A 21,067-nucleotide genomic window follows, 5' to 3' on the forward strand; every position below is an offset into this window, starting at 1 on the left:
CTTGAGTTACTGATTTTTATTTTTTTTTCTTAAACTGATGCAAATAATTGTCTGTTGCTTTATATTTGCATGATGTGAAAGGGGAAACGAAAGCCCTGGTCAATCTTCTTTGTGCCAGCCAGCCTTTTGTTCACTCCCCCGACGCTGCCTTCTGAAGTGCAGTCCTAATCTTTACTGACTTGCTTTCTCTAAAAAAGAAAAATCCTCTGATCATTTTTGTCCCTCCTCGCCAGATCCTTTTGTTACGCAGCGTAATGCTCAAGCAAGAAAGCCTGTGCAGCTGTCTTGACATTTAAATTTCATTTCTCTGTTTATGATTCTCCGAAAATACTTTTAATTGTTTCCATATTAGAAATCTAATGTCCAGAATGCTGACAGTTCATTTTGTGTTGAGAACAAAAATCTTCTGGTGCGTGACGCAACATAACTAAGCACTGAATTAGTGAGGAAATGATGAAGATCAGAATTGGTGCTCCTCAACCCAACTCCTCTTGCGCAGAAACCTTCCCCCCCATAAACAATCACGCAGCGCTTGAAATCAATGCAATTTAATACCGCGGCAGGGTTTTTTTCCCCACTGTTTGGAGATTTATCTCGTAGGAGGCATGGTTCAGAGCCCTCAGATTGCTCGTGTGCAGCCGGGAGGGAAGATGCTTGCCTGGACTCTGCTGTGCTCAGGCCAGCGGCTCGGGAACTGGGGATGCGCAAGTGCCGGTTAGGGGAGGAAAAAAAAAAAAAAAGCCCTGTGTGATTCTGTGAGTGAGGATGGCATCCATCAAAATTATGTTTAGAGGCAGAGCAAAGGCTACAGAGGCAATCCTGGCTCAGACCGAAATTTAGAAGCTTTTTCAAGCCACTTGCACCTCCCTGCCAGTTTTTACTGAATTAGTGGGTTTTTAGATCCCGATTCTTTCACGGGCGAGATGCCACTTTAACGACTCTGGGAAGCAGCCGTGGGCTGCGCTGCTCAGGACCTCCCAGCATCACACCCCGTGTTAGTGGCCACTTCTCTATGGCAAACAGACTTTCAGGAGGAAAAAATAAGAATTTTGGAGAGATAACTAATGCAAAATAAGCTCCATATAATATTCCGGCAGTGGGTACATGCGACAGAGCGGGCAGCATCCTCTCAACTGTTAAATGGAATTGGGTTAAAGCAATACTGTGGTTTGGCGGCTGAGTGAAAACCGGTCATCTGTGTCGGTATGGAGAGTGTTCCCTCAAATTGAATCAGCTGCTGTCATAGAGGAGGCTGGAAATAACCCCGCTGCTGAGAAGAACATGCTGCTGGGGTTCATGCTGTCCATCAAACATACTGGGAATCAGAGGGGATCAGCTTTATTTTTAATATCCTCAATTCTGAAACAGCAGGCTAATTCTAAATGTATTTTTTAAGGAATTTTCCATGTTGAGCCTTTAGCTGCCTTGCTGCAGAAAGAGATGCTGTGTATTCCCAACAGAATTACTGCTCCCAAAGGCATCCCGTCCACCAACAAGGGTCTTCTGTTTCCACCCTCCTGGGCTGGGAGGCGGGTGGTACCTGCTGGCAGAAATCCTTCAGGATCACTAAAAAAGCAATCACAAACCGAAGTTTCACCTGCTTGGATATTCCGAGTCTCCCTGTGTAGGTTCACCAGCCAAATGTGCCCCTTCGTACTCCTTGGAATAGAGGTCGGAAAGCGTGGGCAGAGCAGCCTTTGCTTGTGACTGCTGAATTTGTGGGACGTAACTGAGAGCGAGCTGTCAGTCTTGACAGAAACTGTTCTGTACAGGCTCGATCCCCCTCTCTGGATCCCCCTGAAGGCGTTCCTCTGGCGAGCTCTCCATGGTTAGGTGTCTGCTGCCCCAAACCTCATGAGTTTTGCTTGGCTTCCGTCCAAACTCTTAGCAAGACACCAAACATCAAGTGAAGATGAAGGCTGCCCTCTGCTCCCGCCCTCGGTGTGGTCCACCCCAAGCGAAGAGAAGCGTATCGAGGGTTGTTCATTTTCAAAGTCTGTTTTTCAAATACCTGCTACTTATGTGCCATCCGCTTTTGTCCTTGATGTCCTCCAAATGCTCACGCTGCAGGCCCTGGCACCACAGTGGAAGTCAGCAGTGCTTATGCTCTTCTGTTGACCTCAGGATTCCCAAGACCCTGGGATCCACATGGAAAATTAAATGATTTAGTGCCCCAAACTCTGTAATGGCCTCAGTCAGGGAAGTAGAAGGAGACAGGGAGAGGAGCTTGGAGAAGTCCAGAGTCCCCTTGGTCCATGCAGGTCCAGCAGTGGTGAGGAAAGGAAAATGGTGACGGAACCAGTCTTTGATTCCTCCCTCTTTCAGTGTCGGGTATCTGGTGAATATTGGCTTATGTTTAAGCACCAAAAGGATGGCAAATTCTGCACCGGTTTGTTTCAAAGCAACCCTTCTCAAGGCCTAGGTAACAGCCAGCCACTGCACTGCTTGTGAAGTTCAGCCTAAGGAGCCCTGCATCAAACAAGGGAATTTATTTCTTTCCATCCCCATTGATAGAAACAACACAAGTTTCTGCCTTGTGTAATTTCCCTGTTGCATTTTCCCATATTTGTTAGAGGGAGAGGCACGAGGCAGGCTACAGAATCACTGCAAACACTGGAATTGCAAAACCTTAAGCTTGCAATAAGCTTAGTTATTTAGGACAGTGTTATAAAAAAAAAAAAAAATTCCTTTCAAGCATGTAAAAATGAATGCCTAAAATTACTTTACTGCAGACACATGGGGTACGCCAATTAAAAAAAAAAATAAAAATGTATGTCTTCATTAAGCCTGGTGCATGGTCCCTCCCAGGCATTCTTTCTTCCTGAGATGGTTGTTTTGTTTTAACTTCCTTCGTTAAAGCATGCCTTTTTATTTTCCTGAAAGTAGGGCACACACTTTTCGCAGGCTGGCTTATGCTTTAACTGTATTTATTAATAATGCAGGGGAGAATAATGCTCTGCAGCCATTACTCCAGCGCCTTCACAGAGCAGAACAGAGATTTCTGAAATCAGCCTCAGAAATTAGGGGTCTCTGTGAGGCTGTGGTGGGACAGGGCAGAGGCTCCGATCCCCCGTTCCTGCTTCTCGAGCCTCCCTGGAGGGGAAGCGTAGGCATCATGTTGCCCCATCTAAGTGCTCTGACCCATCCTCTATAGGTGCCACCAACTATTTGGATACGGCATCATCTGCTTTGTCCTTTTGCTGTGATTCTGTACTCCAGTTAATTCATGGAATTTTCTTCAGGCGCACCTGGTTGATATTTTTCCTCTTTTCCACTTAAAATATGTCCTGGACATTACCATGATGGCTAGAGGTCCTCGCAGGGAGACAGACCAGTCCCAGCACTGCAGAGACCCACATGTAGGTCACGTTGCCATTTCCCACCGCTAGATTTGGCAGGGATCCAACAGATAACAAATAAAAGCTCTTAATTTTTCATTAAACAGCATAGGCAAGAGGCTAAACCAAATCCTGAAGAGACTGGTAGGAGATAGATCTTAAATGATATTAGAAAGTCACAACTGGATTGTAACCTCTGGGAACTCTAGCTCTTGCAACGGACCTGGAGATATTAATGTCCCTAAAAGCCTCCTCTGGGGTTCACCTTTTGTGTAGTTTTAAGTGATGGATTCTCCGAGGATCTGTGATTTCATGTACAGAACATGCATAGCTATGGCAAGCTCCCAGCCATCTCAGACCCAAATTACTGCCATTTTTTGGTAGTTCTAATGTGGAGAGGAGAAGCCGCAGAGGAAGGATTCACGTAACGTCTAAATAAATAGCCTCATCAGTTTTGGAGAGTAGAACCTTTGTGAAATCCAGAGGCACAAATTAATCTGATTTTGAAAAAAAAGCATAAAATGAGAGTATTCCTGTCTCAGCGCTGGGAGTTCACTCCCGAGTGTGACGTTCAGGAGTGCAGGTACCATGGAAAACAAAGCAAGGCAGTTTGGAAATCCTTAATAACTTGCAAACCTTTGGGGGAGGGGACAGGCTCGCAGTAGAACATCATCGGTACTCGAGCGGAGCAGAAATTGTGCTCCGAATTTCTCACTTCCCACAAACCTCTCCTGGTTTTCTCCTGAAGAAGGTGAGGAGGGAGGAGCGCATTTCCACATCTCCAGCAGCAGAGCACCAGCCAGCCAGACCTTGCACCCATAAACGTCCCGGCACAGCTGATGATTGCCGCGCTGTCCAGTAAAGCATCACTGCTGGGTGTCCTCCACGTGCCCGTAGTGTAGAGGAACGAAGGCAGGTTAATTATCATTGATAATAGACAGCTGTGGGCTGGCTTCAGGGGCGGGGGTCAGCTGAAGTAGATACGGTGCAGCTGCGGCTGGTTCTGTTAAGGGGTTAAATAGCTCTAAGGGGGATGGAAGAGGAGCAGCAGATGAAGAGAGAGTGGAAGAAGCAGAGGGAGGGGAGAGTTCCTTGGATGGAGGAGAGGCAAGAAGCAGAGGGACTGGCCTGAGGAGTATGAAGAAACAGCAGGACAGTAGAATCTGACTGATGGTAAAAGTCTTGCTGCGACACAGTTAGTTCTGTCCTGCGCTGGGAGAGTGCTCTCGTGAGGTTTTGGTGGACCAACAGGCTGGCAGCAGTTTTTCTCCACTTTGTCGGGGCAGCAGTGTCCATCCATTAGGACCTGTGTTGCAGCTGGTGGGGGCTGTGGCCACGGCACAGACTCCTCCTTGGTCTCCTTAGTCACTTGTCCCCAGCTTCCAGCCCTGTGGCAGTCTGTATTTTCAGTTGCGTCTTCTGAGATGGTTTATTAACAGTCTGAGCAGGCACAGAGGTGTTGGAGGGGTTTGAAATGTCATTGGTCTTGCCTTTGGGCTGCAGAAAGGTTTACAAGCCCTGACCAAGTCATAAAGTCCCTTCTGTGGGGCTTAACACTGAGCCCTGCGGGTGTAGGAACTTCCTTGGGAGAAGGAGTTATGAAGTGCAGATTTAAAATGTCTTCAGGCCCTTGGGGCCGATGGGATGATAAGGAAGCCGCCACCACCTCCTCCTGTGGGCCATGGTGTCGCTCCCAAAGAGCTCCTCTTTCTGACCAGGATGGCTTTGTCTGACCCTGGCTGGTTCTGCTACCCAAAACAGTCCCCATCTACAGACTCACACCTCTCTTGTTCCTCTTAACCAAAGGTCCTTCTTTGGTTTTCTCCAGAAGTCTCTTCCGTTGGCAGATCTGACCCAAAATCCCTTTACCACATCTCTGGGGAAATCCCACCTGCCCCTACCACCCCCCACGTGGGGAGAAGGGGATGTACCCTGACCTCCAAGCTTCTAGAGATCTTGAAGAATTCAGTCATTGGTGTAGAGAGAGTATGTTGACAGTCCACCTTCTACATTTACAAAAAATACCTTTAAAGCAGCCATGAATCGGTGATTTTCTTTGACTCCAGCAGCTGCATCATTTGACCTCCTTTACCCTCCACAACTTCACAGCGAGGTCTAATCGCACAGCGGCTTGCTGAGGACTGCTCAGCCCTTGCTTGGGGTTTTTTTTCTGAGCGTGTGAAATACGTCCTGCAGAACGTGGAAGATGCGGAGCTTATTTCCTTTGTGCTGACGGCTAGAGCAGCTTGGTGAGCTGGCATTACTGGCTGAGGCTTTCAGAAGATGCATGCGCTCCGGTAGGAGGTGGTGGGACTTCAACCAGAGCTGGTGGGGGCCACCATTTGAGGTTAGTCTGAAACAAAAAGTTGGGATGGATCAGTAGTTTCAGGTGGGGGGGGGTGTGTGTAAGAAAAACAGAAAAAGACCTGTTTAAGCCTTTCCTGGTGGTATCAGCTTTGGGAAGGAGCCTGGTTGTACGTTTGCGTTTACGATCTGCTTTCTCTGTAGATGTGCTCCAGAAAGCCTGTGGTGTAATGGCAGTCCTTAGATGAGCACTGGTAATGTGTTTGGCTATAGGATAAAGGTATAGCCAGGGCTGGCTCAGCATTCAGAGGTGCATTATGGCAGTTAGTATCAGACCATTTCCTCTTTCGGAAAACTTAAGACCTGCAAAATAACCGAATTCCGTCAGTCCCATCTCAAATACCACAAGATTTGGTTCTTGAGATTCTTCTGGGTTATCTTATTTGGCTTCATAAATACTTTTCCGCAAACTGGGATACAGGGCAACCTGCTCAAAGCCACTGCTTCTGCTGACTGGCCTGTTCTTTAAGATCATCGAGTCCAATCATTAACCCAGCACCACCAAGGCCACCACTGAACCATGTCCCCAAGCGCCACATCTTCGTGTATTTTGAACCCCCCCATGGACGGTGCCTGCACCCCGTCCCCGGGCAGCCTGTGCCAGCGCTTGGCCACCCTGTCGGGGAAGACATTTCTCCCAGTGCCCACCCTGAACCTGCCCTGGTGCGGCTGGAGGCCGTTCCCTCCTGTCCTGCCGCTGGTTCCTTGGGAGCAGAGACCGACCCCCCTCGCTGCAGCCTCCTGCCAGGCAGCTGTAGGGAGCCAGAAGGGCCCCCCTGAGCCCCCTGTTCTCCGGGCTGAGCCCCCCCAGCCCCTTCCCCAGCCCCTGCCCGGCTCTGGACACGCTCCAGCCCCTCCGGGTCTGTCTGGGGGTGAGGGGCCCAACGCTGAGCCCAGGGCTCGAGGGGCGGCTGCACCAGGGCCCAGCACAGGGGGACGGGCACTGCCTGGCCCTGCTGGCCACGCTGCTGCTGACACCGGCCAGGGCGCTGCTGGCCGCCGTGGCCACCTGGGCACACGGGGGGCTCATGCCCAGCCGGCTGCCGACCAGCCCCCCCAGGCCCTTCCCCGCCGGGCAGTTCCCAGCACTGCAGGGGGTGGTGGGATAGTTGCAGCAACCAGTACCTTGTCTACTGGTGGTACGTGCTATGCAAGCATCTCAAAGGGTTTTACTGTGAATAAAACATCTTGCAGACAGGGCTCAGCCTGTTTTCCAGCTGGGAAGCGCAAGCCCAAGGACAGCTGTTCCTGGTTTGTATGCACGGAGGTGACCAGTGGTATCTGGGGAGGGATGGTGGCTCTGCTGGCTGTGTCCCCCAGGTGTAGGTCTTCATGCAGGTCACTTAGCTCAGGAAACCAGTCCTTTGGGGTAGGTAACTTGTTTGCTGCAATACACTGTTCAAATCATCCTTCCACGGGCAGCAGGTGGGGCAAGAGGAACCGTGGGGAAGGATAGCTGTCCTTAAAAGGGGGGGGTGGGGGGCAAGGGAGCAGCGAAGTGGTGCAAATGGGACATAAATGCAGGAAGCTGTACCTTCATTGCTCTGTGTGACATCACTTCTCTTGTCTCCACTCCAGCTACACTTCTGATGAAGCAAGCCTGGCCACAGACCTCCTCCTCCTGTGCCACGGAGGGCACCTTCCACCTCCCCGTGGACACCGGGACCGAGAACAGAACTTATCAGGCTTCTTCTGCAGCATTCAGTAAATAAACCTTTTCCTCTGGGGTTTTGCTTGGTTGTTTTAGGCCCATTTGCACCCCCACCCCGCCCCCCCCCCCGTGGGTTATTTTGGGTCAGCCTGTTTGCAGTGAATGCGGTCACTCATGTCTGGGTGCTGAGCCCTCACGCAGGTGAGGGTGCTGCGGGTCCTGGGGCTGCTTGCTGGCACCCTGTAGCAGATCCGTCACCTGCTGCTGCCAGAGCTGCCCCGTGGGAGCATCGCGCTGCTGCTGCGATTCCCTTTCGGGGGTGGAATTTTGCAGAGCTCTTGGTTTTGTTTTTTTTCTGCTGAAAACAAAGTAGCATCCCTGCACCGTGTGTGTTAAAACCATGAAGGAGCATGCACAGGGGAGCGCTCGCCCTCCGAGTGCTCCTTCTGAGGAGGAAGCCCAAGTGGGGAAGGGTGGCAGCCTCTCTTCTAGCTGAGCGTTTGGTCCCTAGGAGCAACCTGGGGTTGTTTGCAGGCGCAACCTGCGGTGGTGATGCTCTGTGGTTGAGCAGAACCGTGTGCGTAGGAAAACCGAAGGGAGATCATTTCCTATTCCCTTAAAAGCGAAAGACAGAATTCCAAAATGAAGTGTGATTTTCACGGCACCCCAGTGAAATTCCCACCTTTTGACTCAAACTGGCGGAGCAGAGGCAGGGGAGGAGATGCTGCTTAAGGATCGGAGTCAAACAGGCTTTTCCAGGCGGAGCCTTGGAATCTCATCCCCTGGGAGCCCAGTAGTGCCTTCAGGAGGGGTGGTAAGGTCCCTGATAAGGGCCTGGTGCTTCCCTTGGTATGTGGGGTGCCCCCTGGCCCCTGCCCTACTGCTCTTGCCTGCTTTTGTCTTGTGTTGCTGCTAAAGCTCTGGCACGGCCAGCGTGGGATGCGCTGCCAGCGGGAGGTGGGACCACTCCTAGGCTCAAAATGCCAAAGTAACCTTCCAAACAGAGAGAAAGGAGGAACTCCCTGTTGTATCTGGAGAAAAAAAAATACAAGCTACCTTGAAAGTGACTTTCCACGGGCCATGTTTGCAAGGCTGGGACCGCTGTGCCCATGCACGCACATGGGTTGAAGCGTTCCTCGCCATCTGTATGCTCCAGGCTCCCTTTTTGTGCTAAATTAAATCATTTACAGAGTGAGATGAGAGGAAGAAATATAGGGTTTTTTTTCTTGATGAAAACAATTATTAAAAATGAACTTATTAGAAGGCTTTGGGAGACTTTCTTTTTGGAAAGGGACATCCCTACCATTCTTCAGGGTAGGGGCTGTACACCTGACATGGTGCATGGGCTTTGCATCGCACCTAGTTCCATGCCAGACCAGATTTGACCGTGTTGTAGGTGTTTGGAAAGTGTCAGCTTGTAATTAGTAGAAATGTGGCAAAATTCCCTTGGAGTTGAACCCACCCCTGGGTGGGATTCCTCCTCCCCGTTGCATCTCTGGGCTGCTGCGGGTGAGATTCCTCCCTCAAAGTCAGAGAGGGCAGGAGCAGGTACTGGGATGGCAAAGGGTCTGAGGTCAAAATGTGGCTGTAGGCACCCAGTGTGGGTGATGAAGGAGATCGGTAATGCAGCCACCAGCCAGACCCATGCAGACTGGCCTCGCTTCCAGAGAACTGGCTTGGGCACATTTAATTTGGAAATTAAAATTAAGAGATAAAGCCTTGTGGTTTGATTTGCAGAGGCGCTTCAGGCTTACAGCTGCAGCTAGCTTTGCCACATCGCTGCTGGGAGATGCTGCCTCAGGTGCAGGCTCTGAAAAATGGGAAGCGTTTCAGGTTGGGCATCCCAAATGGGTTCTGCCTGTCGGCTCGGTGTCTCCTCGCCTGGGTTTTGTTCTTGGGGAACGGCCTTCCCCGGGTGCCTAGTGGCAGGATACGGGTCAGAGCTTACTCATGAGCATCAGCAAGGTGTCAGATCTGGGTGGAGAAGAGCCAAGGAGAAGGCTGGGAGATGAGAGTCCCTTCTGTTCCCAGGGTGAAGAGAGCCCACCAGTATGGACTGGAGCTGCAAGCTGAACAGGGATAAATGCAAATAAATATGCACTAGCTGCTCAGCACCTCCCCACATCTGCAACAGCAAGGCAGGAAAGGTGCTGAGGGCTCCACTGGGCTCTGAACCTGCAGTGCAAGACCATGGTGAGACACATATGAATTTAAAGGCAGGGTAAGGGCTGCCCAGGTGCCTTCATCCTGGTCTTGCCTAGAGTGTGGTGATGTGCCTTTGCCTCTTGTCTTTTTGTCCTCTAATGATGGGTTTTCAGAGCTTGGTTTTGCCTGAGGTATTTTGTTCTGTTGCTTAGATGCTCCAGTTGAGATGGGGGAGGTCATAAACACAAAGCTTTGCACGCGGTAGTCAGCGAGGTTGTAGATCTTATGGTCATTTCTGCCCTAGAGCCTCCTGTTGGCTCTGGCGGGTGAGGACAGTGGTGGCAGTGACAATGTGCCAGGGAGAACTTAGAGTCAATGCAAGCCTGCCAGACCTCCCCCATGGTGTCCCTGTGCTCACCACTCCGAAGATGTTCCTCCAACCCCCTGGGTGCAGGGAAGGTGGACGAACAATAAAGCCGGGGGAAAAGGCTGGAGGAGGATGCACCAAGCTGCAGGGCAGTGGCAGAAGCAGGACCAGATACCTGGAACCAGTCAGACTGGGCCATGCAGGCCATGTAGAACCTCCTAGAGCTGCTCGCAGCTGCTTACTTCTGCCCACCATCAGTCCCAGTGTGAGCCCCAAGTTCCGCCCTGTGTCTTCTTCAGGAGACCTGCCTTCTGCTCCCAGCTGGGATGCACTGAGCGCAGCCTCCTAGGCACAGCTCGCATTTACTGAAAGAAAGCAAATCTGGTTTTAGAATCGGAGAATGGTTCAGGTTGGAAGGAACCTTCAAGTTCATCTTGTTCCACCCCCTGCCAGGGGCAGGGCCCTCTCCCCCCAGCCCAGGCTGCTCCCAGCCCCGTCCAGCCTGGCCTTGAGCCCTGCCAGGGATGGGGCACCCACAGCTGCTCTGGGCAGCCTGGGCCAGCGCCTCGCCGCCCTCACGGGGAAGGGTTTCTTCCTCACGTCCAACCTAAATCTCCCCTCTCTCAGCTTCAAGCCATTCCCCCCTGTCCCACCGCCCCCTGCCCTTGCCCAAAGCCCCTCCCCAGCTTTCCTGTCGGCCCCTCCAGGCACTGGGAGCTGCTCTAAGGTCTCCCCGGAGCCTTCTCCTCCCCAGGCTGCACAGCCCCAGCTCTCCCAGCCTGTCCCCACAGCAGAGGGGCTCCAGCCCTCTGACCAGCTCCGTGGCCTCCGACGGGCCCGCTCCAACAGGTCCGTGTCCTTCTGATGCTGAGGACCCCCGAGCTGGATGCAGCGCCCAGCAGAGCCCCCTCCCTCGCCCTGCTGGCCACGCTGCTGGGGATGCAGCTCAGAAAATACAATTGCCTTTCTGGGCTGCAAGTGCCTATTGCTCATTTTTGTCTAGTTCTTAATCTACCAGTATTTCCAAGTCCTCTGCAAGGCTGCCCTCCATCCATTCGTCCCCCAGCCTGCATGGATACTGGGAATTGCCCTGACCCGGGTGCAGGACCTTGCACTTGGCCTTGTTAAATGTCATGAGGTTCACCCAGGCTCACTCCTAAAGCCTGCCCACGTCCCTCTGGATGGAATCCCATCCTTCCAGTGTATCAACTCAGCTTGGTGTCACCTGCAAATCTGCTGAGGGTGCACTCAGTCCCACCATAGACTTCGTTAATGAAGGTATTGGTCTTGGTCCCAGTACCAGCCCTTGAGGGACACCACTCATTACTGGTTTCCACTTGGACATTGAGCTGTTGTGTAACTCTGGATGTGGCCATCCAGCTGTTATCCATCTAAGGAATCATGCCTGTGGTGAACCCTTCATGTATAGACAAGAGGAGATGATGATACAAAATTAATCACGGAGCTTTTTCCCCCCCCCCCCACCTGCCTTCGTGCTATCATAGAAAAATTTATTTGTGCAATTCAGAGCACTTCTGTGTTACAAGATCAATAAGGTTGAGATTTCTAGAGTGGCGCGAGGGATTTAATCAGCAATTTTAATAGAAGCTGGAGCTTAAAGGCTCGCTATTGCTTTTAAAATCCCAGCCTGCTGCTGAACTGCGAAGCAGCAGAGGCACGGGCCGTGCCAACCTTCTAATCCTAATAAGGTGTTAGATGGTCATAATTAGGCTTTAAAATTAGCTGTCAGACATGCTTTTGTGAGTGGAGCCTCCATCGTCTTGTGTCACTAAAACTTGATGACATGTCATTTTTACCCACAAATTCTTGTATTTTTTCCTGATTTATAAACATGGAAGATTACATCTGCCTGGACTATTAAGTTTACTACCTTTTTTAATATTGTAGCTGAATTGTCCATGATTCAGCAATCTTGTAACTGCAAGCAAGCTTTAGCATCCAAGGCAATGAAAACCACGCAGCCCAAGCTGGTCCACATCTCCAGATGCCCATCAGAAATGAAGCCTGATGCCGAGAACCAGCAGCCTCCAAGGTCTTTGAAAAAAGGAGTTCAGAACAGAAAAAAATCCATAAGAGTGAAAAACAGGAGGTTGGTTGGTCTGTGGGTGACGCTGGGTTCCTGGAGGACCTCACGATGGAGGAGTCTCCACTTCTGCTGCTGTGACAAATACAGCTGGCTCAAACCTGCGTTCCCTCTTGCTGCTTCCATCTCTCGTTTAAAGATAGTTGCTCCTCTGCTAATGTGAGTCAGAAAAAGGGTCACAGCTATTCTGCTGTTTAATTAACACATTTTTTTCCAATCTGCAGCAATCAGGAGGTGGTGAGATGCTGTTTGGGAGTTCCTAGAAAGCTCCTTGTTATCTTCACGCTGTTTCAGTGCTGGGTGGATAATATGGGACATTAGCACTGAAATCTTAGCCTTCATTAATTGCTGCACTGAACACTGGTTGAGTAAATTAGCTCATTATATTTGAGTGTTTAGACATCTCATCACTGGGCTGAGCCTTGACTTCTCCTCTCCATCCTACACAGTCTTCGGGGCCCGTTTGCTGTAAGGATGATTTCTTCCAGCCCTCCTGCAAGAGCTGGCTACCGTTTCTCACCAACCATCCCAGCCCACGTGCTGCTTTTCCTTGCTCATGCAAGCAGACCTTTCACCATTTCCATTTTTGTTAACCATTGATCGAGCGGTGACCAACACCTTGATGCTTTCATGGCACACTTGATGCTGTCCAGGGTGTCCCATGGGCAGCAGCTCAGCTTTTAGTCTACCCTAAAAAAAACCCCCACCCACCCTTAAAGCACAACTTTAAGTAGTCTTGAATTCAGCACTTAAGTAATAATGTTTCAGGGGCAATTTCACGCAGCCTTCCTTGGAAATGCCTCTGAAGGTTGGGAATTCGGGTGCCACATATCCTTGGTGCAGGGACATCCCGTCCTTGGGGCAGGTCACACCTCCTTTACATGCTCTACCTGCCATGAGGTCTTACGGTACTTTGCTGCCACGTAGCAAGAACTGGATTATCATGGACCTGCTTAAATCCACCCCTTTCTTTTCAGAGAGCAAAATTGGTGGAGGATATGGGGGTCTACTCATATTCATCACAAGTCAAAAGGTGGAAAGGTACCTTGAAAGGAAACGGAAGAAGAGCAGAGATCCTTATGGGATGTCCTCACTCTGGGGAAAGCCTTTTAAAAAAGGGACAAATGTGATCAGACTTGCATTAAAGGGTCTTGAGCTGGTACCGGTGGATCTTCCTGGAAGGAAAACAGAGTTTTATAAGCACCAGAAAGCTCAGCTCTTAATGCAAATAGCAGGAAAACCCCAAAGTGACACCCACAGCCAGCAGGCCAGCTGATGTCGCATTATCCTTGAGGTTGTCTTTTGTTAGGTTAGGTTTATTTGGGGGGACAAATCTCCATGTTTCGGAAAGGATTCTTCATTTTAGTTTGTTCCCCATATACTCACCATCTCCTAAATGCTGCAAGCTAAGTTAAGGCTTCTCATAAAGGGCCTTTGATAAAGTGTAAATCTGGGACTTGGATGCTCCAGCTGAACAGCCTGATGGGATGATGGGGAAGACTGGGGGATGCTGAAGTCCATTTGCTTTTCCTTCTGTCCGAACGGAATAAAGTCAAAACTTGCAATCTGCCATAGCAGGATCACAAGCATGGCAAAGGCATCCCTGGCTGCCTGTGCCTGCCCAGCCGCTGCCCTCGCAAGCCCCCGCTACCCCTCCCGGCTTGCCCGCAGCCTGCCGTGCCTCTTCAGTGGCTGTTAATGGCAGTAAAGCAGATGTGCTGCTTTTGTCACTAATGCAGATAGGCTGCAGGGATCAGGACAGGCATAAAGGTGCTTGAGCAGCACTTGAGGTTGCCTTTCCCACCTGCAGGGTGAGCTGATGGTCGCAGCCCTCCTTTGCAGGAGAGGAAACTGCTCGGCAGCGTCCATCTTGATGAAATACTTTACAAAAAAAAAAAAAAATCCATCATTTTCACCTTAGTATTAAGGCATGGACCATCAGTGTGGCTGCTTTTCCAGTCATTGCTTGGGGATATAGGCAGGGGATGGCAATACTGTACTATGAAATTAGATCCTCCAGCAATTAAATTCTGGGTTTGCCCATCATACCCTGAGCGAAAAAGGTGAAAGGACAAAAATCTGGGGAGGACAGAAGGGAAAACATTCTTCTCTTCAAGTAGATGTACAGAGACAGGTAAGTAGGTGTGGGGTACTGCTGTCTTAGCGCTTTAAGGGCTGGTTGAGTCCCATCAAGTCATGCCTTGAGCGTTGGGAATACTCATCAGCTTGATGCCTAGCTTAGGCAATGTGGGGAAAGCCATGCTGGGCTGGGTGGAGGATGCAGCCCCAGCTCCAAGGGGCTGCATGCAGGGCTCGGAGGTCTCAGCTTGCTGGGTTTCATGGGATGTCAGTAGATTCTGGTGCATTTCGGTACATCTCCTCCTTGCTGAGTAATGCCCAGCAAGCAGCTGGTGCATCGCGAAGGGCAGCTCGGGTTGCTCGTGTGCGGGGTGGATCATCTTTGCAGCTGTAAATCCTCACCCTGACTTGGACTACTCTTGCCTTTGCCAGGGTACACTGCGGGGACTCCCTACAAGGTCCCACCGGCCCAGAGTAACAACGCACCTCCTCCCTACTCACCGTCTCCGAATCCGTACCAAACCGCTATGTACCCCATCAGAAGTGCCTATCCACAGCAGAACCTGTACACCCAGGTAGGTGCCTCGCCAGCCGCTGTGGCAGCTCGCCGCCTCACTCACCGGCGTGCAGATACAGCCCGAGGTTCCTGCAGAGCTTCATCCTTGGCTGTCGGGACTGAGCACCCATGTCCTGGCGGGACAGAGGTGCTTGTGGCAGGGCTTGGTGGGTTCCTGGCATGCTGGAGTCTCTCTCCTGCCTCCTCCGTTGGATGCTCTGGATGAGGCATGGTCTTGCAGGGTTGTCTGTGTGCAGCAGAGTCAACATGGTGGCATCCCTATGGCTTGGCCAGGTTCGGGAATCAGGTTCCTTCCTCCAAAATCACACGCCTGACTGACGGGGCTCGCTGTCTCCGGGGCGATCCCTGCACCCACCTCTCCCCACCCTTCCCTGCTCTTGGTGTTGCTCTTCCCCAGGGCCACAGGTCAGTCTGGGTCACTCTGAGGTCCATTTGCTGTTGGCTGTTGGTATCTCATTCGATTTGCGTTGTCCTCCTGCCACCTCCCATGGAAAAGCCCCTGTGTCACCTTCACCAGCACAAACTACTTCAGGCGTGACCCAGATTGGTGTCCTCATGGAGCAGCTCCTCCTCCAGCACTTGGATGGGTTTCCAGTACCATCTTCTCCGCTCCTGCATTGCCATTACCTCCAGCTACGTGCTGGGGCCAAGATCCTCCACAGGGATGCAATTCAGGGCAGATGTCCTCTGAAAATCACCTTGATGCCCCTTCCCGCTGAAGACCACAAGCTCCTCAGAGCAATCTGGCCTTATGGCTTCCCTGGCTTTTCCCCTCCTCTTTAATGGCAAATAACCAACTTCTCCGGCAGCTACAACTTCATGAACCAGTTTCTCTGTGCCTTGCTGAGACCAGAGCATCTCCTTCTGCTGATTTTGTCCGCTGCAACCTCTCCTCCCATTACGTGAGCATTTCAGAAGCCACTGGGGTCTCAGCCTGTCCCTGCACACTGGTTCTTCTCTGATCCCAACCACAGCAGGAGGGTGGCATCAGCTTCATAGTGCCCACCAGCAGGCCTGGGATGGAGCAGGGCTTGCAGATGCCGTTTCCTCATCTCTCTTTCCCAGGCTCCGGCAAATGAGAGTTTCAACAGCCTGGAAACGTGGGAGGCAGTGACGGTGAGAAGATGCTTTGGTAGATCCTTTCAGCACGTTGTGCTTGCAGCACTCAGCGCCTGGGATGCTCCTTCTCTGCAGCCAGTTTCTGAGTCGCCTTTTCTTCATGGGCTGATTTTTTCTTAGCATGTCCTTCTCTTTCCCCAAGGAAATGCCTTTCAGCATCTGCATTTTCTCCTATCAACCTTTGTAGCTCCTGAAAGGAAGTAATTTAATAGTTCACCTGCATCTCTTTCTCCCCTTAATCCATGCCTTCAGAGGTTCTCTGATGGCTTTCACTAATGCACAATAAAATCTCTTTTCGTCATTTTAAACCCTGTAATCCTTCCGACCATCCCTGGCTTGCAGGTGTCCCTGCCTGTCCCAGGGATGGCACTTCTCTCCCTTGGACCGCTCATGTTTCAGGCCCTTCATCATTCTGGGTGTGGAGCTTTTTCTGTTGGCTCCTTTTTTTTATTCCTGCCCATCCTTTCCTCCTAGTTTCAAAAGCCCACAGGTCTCAGCAGCCTGGATTTTGGGGTCTCTCTGTCCCCCATTGGAAGACCAAGAAGACAATACTCTTCTCGGACCCAAGCAGGCACCTTGGCATCAGCCAAGAGCCGTGGCTTCTCCTCTTCTTCCATCTCTTGCTCACGTTCTATACCAGCAGCCAAAGTCTTTTGGGTCCAGGCCCCATTTCATCCCCCCAAATAGAGGCAGCACGGTTTGTCCCTGACAAGCTGACTCTCCAACCCATGATGCTGATCCCCCTCCCATTCCCATCACCTTCATCCATCCCGGGAACCATCTCACATGCCCAGAGGTTCCACTTCACCCTTGCTTGTCCAGGTCTCCAGGCACAGGAGCTTGCTGATGGGAAGGACCAGCCCTTTGGCAGCACTTGAACGATGTCCCACGGGCAGCCCTTTGGAGCAGCAGCTACACGTGATGCCTGCTTGTCTTAATATTGCTTCTGCAACACATCTGGAGGAGCTGAGGGCTTGCAGTCTCCATGGGAAGGATTGTCACAGCGGAGCCGCTCTGGGCTTACGATAGGGGCTGACTTTGGGAACCTCCTTGTCCCAGCTAGTGCAGGGGGTGGGACTGGCCCCGAGAGCATCGCTGCTCACTCCGTAGCAGGATTTACTGTCACAGCTGACGTAGCTCCTTGCTGACGGCACAGTCTGCCTTACCAGGCTGACACCCGCTGCACACAGAGCTGGTGATTGCCTCTCCATAAAATACCGGGCTTTGAGCCACTGCTTCAGCTTGTGCTTCCAACTGAATGGCAAAGACGACGGTGGGTTTTTTTCCCTTCTCAAACAGGGAGCTTATTACACCCAGCCAGTGTACGCGGCACAGCCTCACGTTATCCATCACACTACCGTGGTTCAGCCCAACAGCATCCCATCGGCCATCTACCCGGCCCCGGTTGCTGCGCCCAGGACCAACGGTGTGGCCATGGGGATGGTCGCTGGGACCACCATGGCAATGTCAGCAGGTAAGAAGGAAAACCTTTCCATAGTTTCATCTCTCAGGTGGGACATATCCAAACAATCTATGCAGGAGACTTGCCCTGGACAAAAAAAAAAAATATCTGTGCTGCCTTGCAGGCTGTATCCAGCAAGTGGCTGCAGAAGTGCCTTGCACTCAGCTAATTGCAGCTTCGTCTGCTAGTTTTGCTTGCTGGTTACTGCTCTTTTGCAGGCAAAAATCAATTAATTTGCTTCTGGCACTGGTATAACTCAGTTTTTAGGTTAGCAGAGGAGACCTTGCATTAGGCTCATTCCAGAGGGGTCCACTTTTGCATCCTTAAATATATTATTCTTTCCTCTGTCTATTCCATAAGTAGAGGAGTAACCAGGTTTGTCCATCTTAAAATGCTTTTATACTTCTGTCCTCATGTTCCTTTTTTAGGACACTTCTGGTCTTGCTTTCATCTGATAAAGTGAGCATTAACCTTGATTTATGTATCCCAAACCCCCTGCATTTTATGTACAAGATTGCTTCAAACTGCAATTAATTGATAGCACATTAGTTTAGGATATGGGCTGCTTTTATTTTTTCCAAAGCCTGTATTTCTCTCATTAACAATTCTTTGGACTGGATATTGATTTATGTCAAAAAATGCAGCATTCACCCTTTTTCACCCACATTAGCTGTGAAACAGGACTCTTACGGGACACAATCCCTGTTGCAAGCAGAGATATTGCAGCCTGGGTATGACAAGAACCACTCAGAGATTTACTATTGTTTACACTGAGAAGTGGATAGATGTAATTAATGCATGTGGGATGTCTTAAAATTTCATTAGTAGCATTTGTAGAGAGATACTCAGAAACTGAGAAGTTGTTTCAAGCACCCAGTTACTCCCAGAACAGAGTAGTTTGGGGTTGTGTTCTCCCTCCCCATGTCTGCTGAAGGCACCGTGCAAATTCTCACCTTTCTGTATCGGCTGCAGACTAAAAGAAAAGAGGCTGCACCAGGCGGTGCCTCTGCTTCATGCCTGGGAGGGGATCACTCCTGCTGCTGCATCCCAGGGCTCTTGGCTCTGTGCGTTGAAGTGAAGCGAAAGAGCTCCACTGCCCTTGGGAGATGAGTGGTAAAGCTCATTTTAATTTTCTCTGGAAGGTCTGTGGGTTTTTTATTGTCTCCTTTTACAACCCTCATCCCTTCCAGTTTGGTTCTTAGACGTTTTGGATCTCTGCAGTGATCTCCTGTTGCAATTTAGCCCGGTGCCTTCAGCAGGTGGAAGATGTCAGCAGGTTAGTAGCCAGCCCTGCTGCTGGTCTTTAGGGACAAGGAAAAGTGGAAAAAAATGAGTTAAGGGCTGAAAGTAGCATGGAAAATACGCTGGAGATTCAGGTGGATTTATTCCATTCATAGTGCTGGCTGACACCAGCTGCCTGAGCCAGACGCCTTCGATTCACGTCTCACAGGCAGAATAGTATTTGGGAGAACTGAAGAAGAAAAAAAAGGCAGCTGATGCTCTGCCTGCCCCTCAGATGTGCTCTGCAGCACCATACCCTTGGGGTACCACTGCCCTGACGGAGCTCTCCTCCTTGCTCAATACTTCTCCCTGCCGTTTCAGGAACCTTGTTGACCACCCCACAACACACCGCCATCGGAGCACATCCAGTTTCCGTGCCAACGTACAGGGCTCAAGGAACCCCCACCTACAGCTACGTACCTCCACACTGGTAAACCCACTGGCCAATTCATGTAAGTGCTGCCTTTGCAGGTCTTGCTCTGCCCTTGTCGATTCATTAGCCGCCAAGCACTGCCGTCACTTCACCCCTTCCTGCAGAGCTGCTGAACTCCTGCGTGTGGGCCGTGCTTGGGCACCAGCAGAGCCATTGAGCACGGCTCCTGGGCAGCGGTCCTGCACGGCACGCTGTCAGGGGGCTGTGGAGGGTGTTAGCAAAGCTCAGCGCATCTTGACCTTGACCTTGCATTTTGCGGCGTGCCGGATGCAAGGCTTTAGCAGTGACACCAGCAGCACTCTGAGTGCAGCTGGGCACTGTGAATGTGGTAATTTTTATGCTGTCAAGGTTTTGGATGCATCACGCTCTTCTGTAGAATCACAGAAGGGTTTAGATTGGAAGGGACCTTCAAGGACCCTTCCCCACCCCAAGCCATGGGCAGGGCCCCCTCCCCCCAGCCCAGGCTGCTCCCAGCCCCGTCCAGCCTGGCCTTGAGCCCTGCCAGGGATGGGGCACCCACAGCTGCTCTGGGCAGCCTGGGCCAGCGCCTCGCCGCCCTCACGGGGAAGGGTTTCTTCCCAATATCTAATCTAAATCCCCCCTCTTTCAGTTTGAAGCCATCACCCCTTGTCCTATCACTACACTCCCTGATGAAAGAGTCCCTCCCCATCTTTTATACCGCTCAGCTATGGTTTTTTCTCCCTGCTAAAACATGCTGGGAGATTGTCCAGTTCATTAGCACTGGGGCTGCATGCAGCTGCCTGCACCCTGCCCGTTCATTAGCACCGGGGTTGTGTGCAGCAGCCTGCAACCAGCTGCAGGTTCCTGTTGTGCTCAGGATCCCAGAAATCCCAGCTGCTTGCTTAAATGCCCTCCGCGTGTTGCTGGAGCCCTTGGTCCATCATGCCCAATTAACAGGCAGCACTGCTGATGGGAACACATGATGCTGAACTGGGAGGCAGCACAGATCTCATGCAGCCCAGGGGGTTATCTGAAATCTGTCCTTGCTGCATACATTACGCTGGGCTAATCCTGCCCATGATAAATTGTTGTGCAATTAGCAGAGAGCATCCCTTCTGCATGTTTTTAATCCCGTGCATTGGATACCACCGGAGAGCTGGTGCTTTCTCAGCCTTTTGCCCAAGACATTGCCCGCAGGGCGGCATGAGGGATGGTTAAATCACATACGCATCAGCTGTATTTCCTGCATGCGACGCAGGGGTGCAGAGGAGAGGAGAACAGCCCTGTCTGGTCCTGCGCTGCTTGTTTCTAACTCCTTGTTTTTCATATATTTGCTCTTTTCCAGATCCGGAGTCAAACATTGTATGCAACTACACAAGTCTTACATCGGTGCTGTGGCCGCTGTACTGCAGCACCTCGTCTGTTTGCAAGAACAAAAGAAAAAAAAAAAAGTGCAAGGGTCACTTTATGCATTCTTTAGTGGTTTTTGTAAAAGCTGCTTTTTCTAATCTTCTGCCTCTTTTTTTTTTCCTCTCCCCCTTCCTCCTCCCCAACCCACATAAATTGTGTAACACACATACTGACACTGAGCAATAGTAAAGTTCTCTCTTTGGTCCTATCATTTGAAAGCTCAGAATATTCACTTTTCCAGCATTGCCCAGCCGAGTGGTGCAAAGATCCCCCACTTCTTGTTTGTTTGGGTTCTTTTCGTTATTTTTCTGTTGTCGTTGTTGTTGACGAGAGCCTAGATTCTCTTTGGCTAGTAAGAGTGGTTGATGTTCAGGGTACTATGTGAAAAGCACAGCGCTGGTAGGCAGGCTTATTCCGATTTGGTTTGGGTATTTTTAGTTGAATAATATAAATTATTTAATCTTCCATAACATATTACAAGAAAATTGGTGTCTTCCAGATAGCTGTCGTGATAGATTATAAATCCATTATCTGCAGTGAAATTCTGAACTCATCCCTTCTTTTGTAGGAGTAAGAGAATATAAATATAATTAGCGATGTAACACACTTGTCTTAGGAGGTAGGAGGACTGGTCACCATTGGGTCTTTGGTCTGCTTTTTCCAACTGGGCAAACGGATCTTGCATGGTAGGAAGCGAGCAGCAGAGAGATGTGTGCCCTGGTAGCATCTTGCACCTCTTGGGCAAATGAGATGCTCCCCATCAGCCGCATCCTGGG

At 50.7% G+C, this 21,067-nt stretch overlaps 1 protein-coding gene across 2 annotated transcripts in view; it reads left to right on the plus strand.

Moving 5' to 3' along the window:
• The window catches only part of FAM168A (family with sequence similarity 168 member A), a 224,446-nt gene extending 203,944 nt beyond the window's left edge, over positions 1–20,502 (plus strand). For both annotated transcript variants that reach the window (XM_040583314.1, XM_040583312.1), the window contains exons 5-9: positions 7,281–7,406; positions 14,481–14,623; positions 17,044–17,218; positions 18,809–18,939; positions 20,227–20,502. In XM_040583314.1, the coding sequence (XP_040439248.1) occupies positions 7,281–7,406; positions 14,481–14,623; positions 17,044–17,218; positions 18,809–18,921 (557 nt within the window). In that variant the 3' untranslated portion in view covers positions 18,922–18,939; positions 20,227–20,502. The remainder of the gene's footprint in view (positions 1–7,280; positions 7,407–14,480; positions 14,624–17,043; positions 17,219–18,808; positions 18,940–20,226) is intronic.
• Positions 20,503–21,067: the final 565 nt, after the last annotated feature.

This window comes from Falco naumanni, chromosome 2 (assembly GCF_017639655.2).
Source record: "Falco naumanni isolate bFalNau1 chromosome 2, bFalNau1.pat, whole genome shotgun sequence".
Taxonomy (NCBI): domain Eukaryota; kingdom Metazoa; phylum Chordata; class Aves; order Falconiformes; family Falconidae; genus Falco; species Falco naumanni.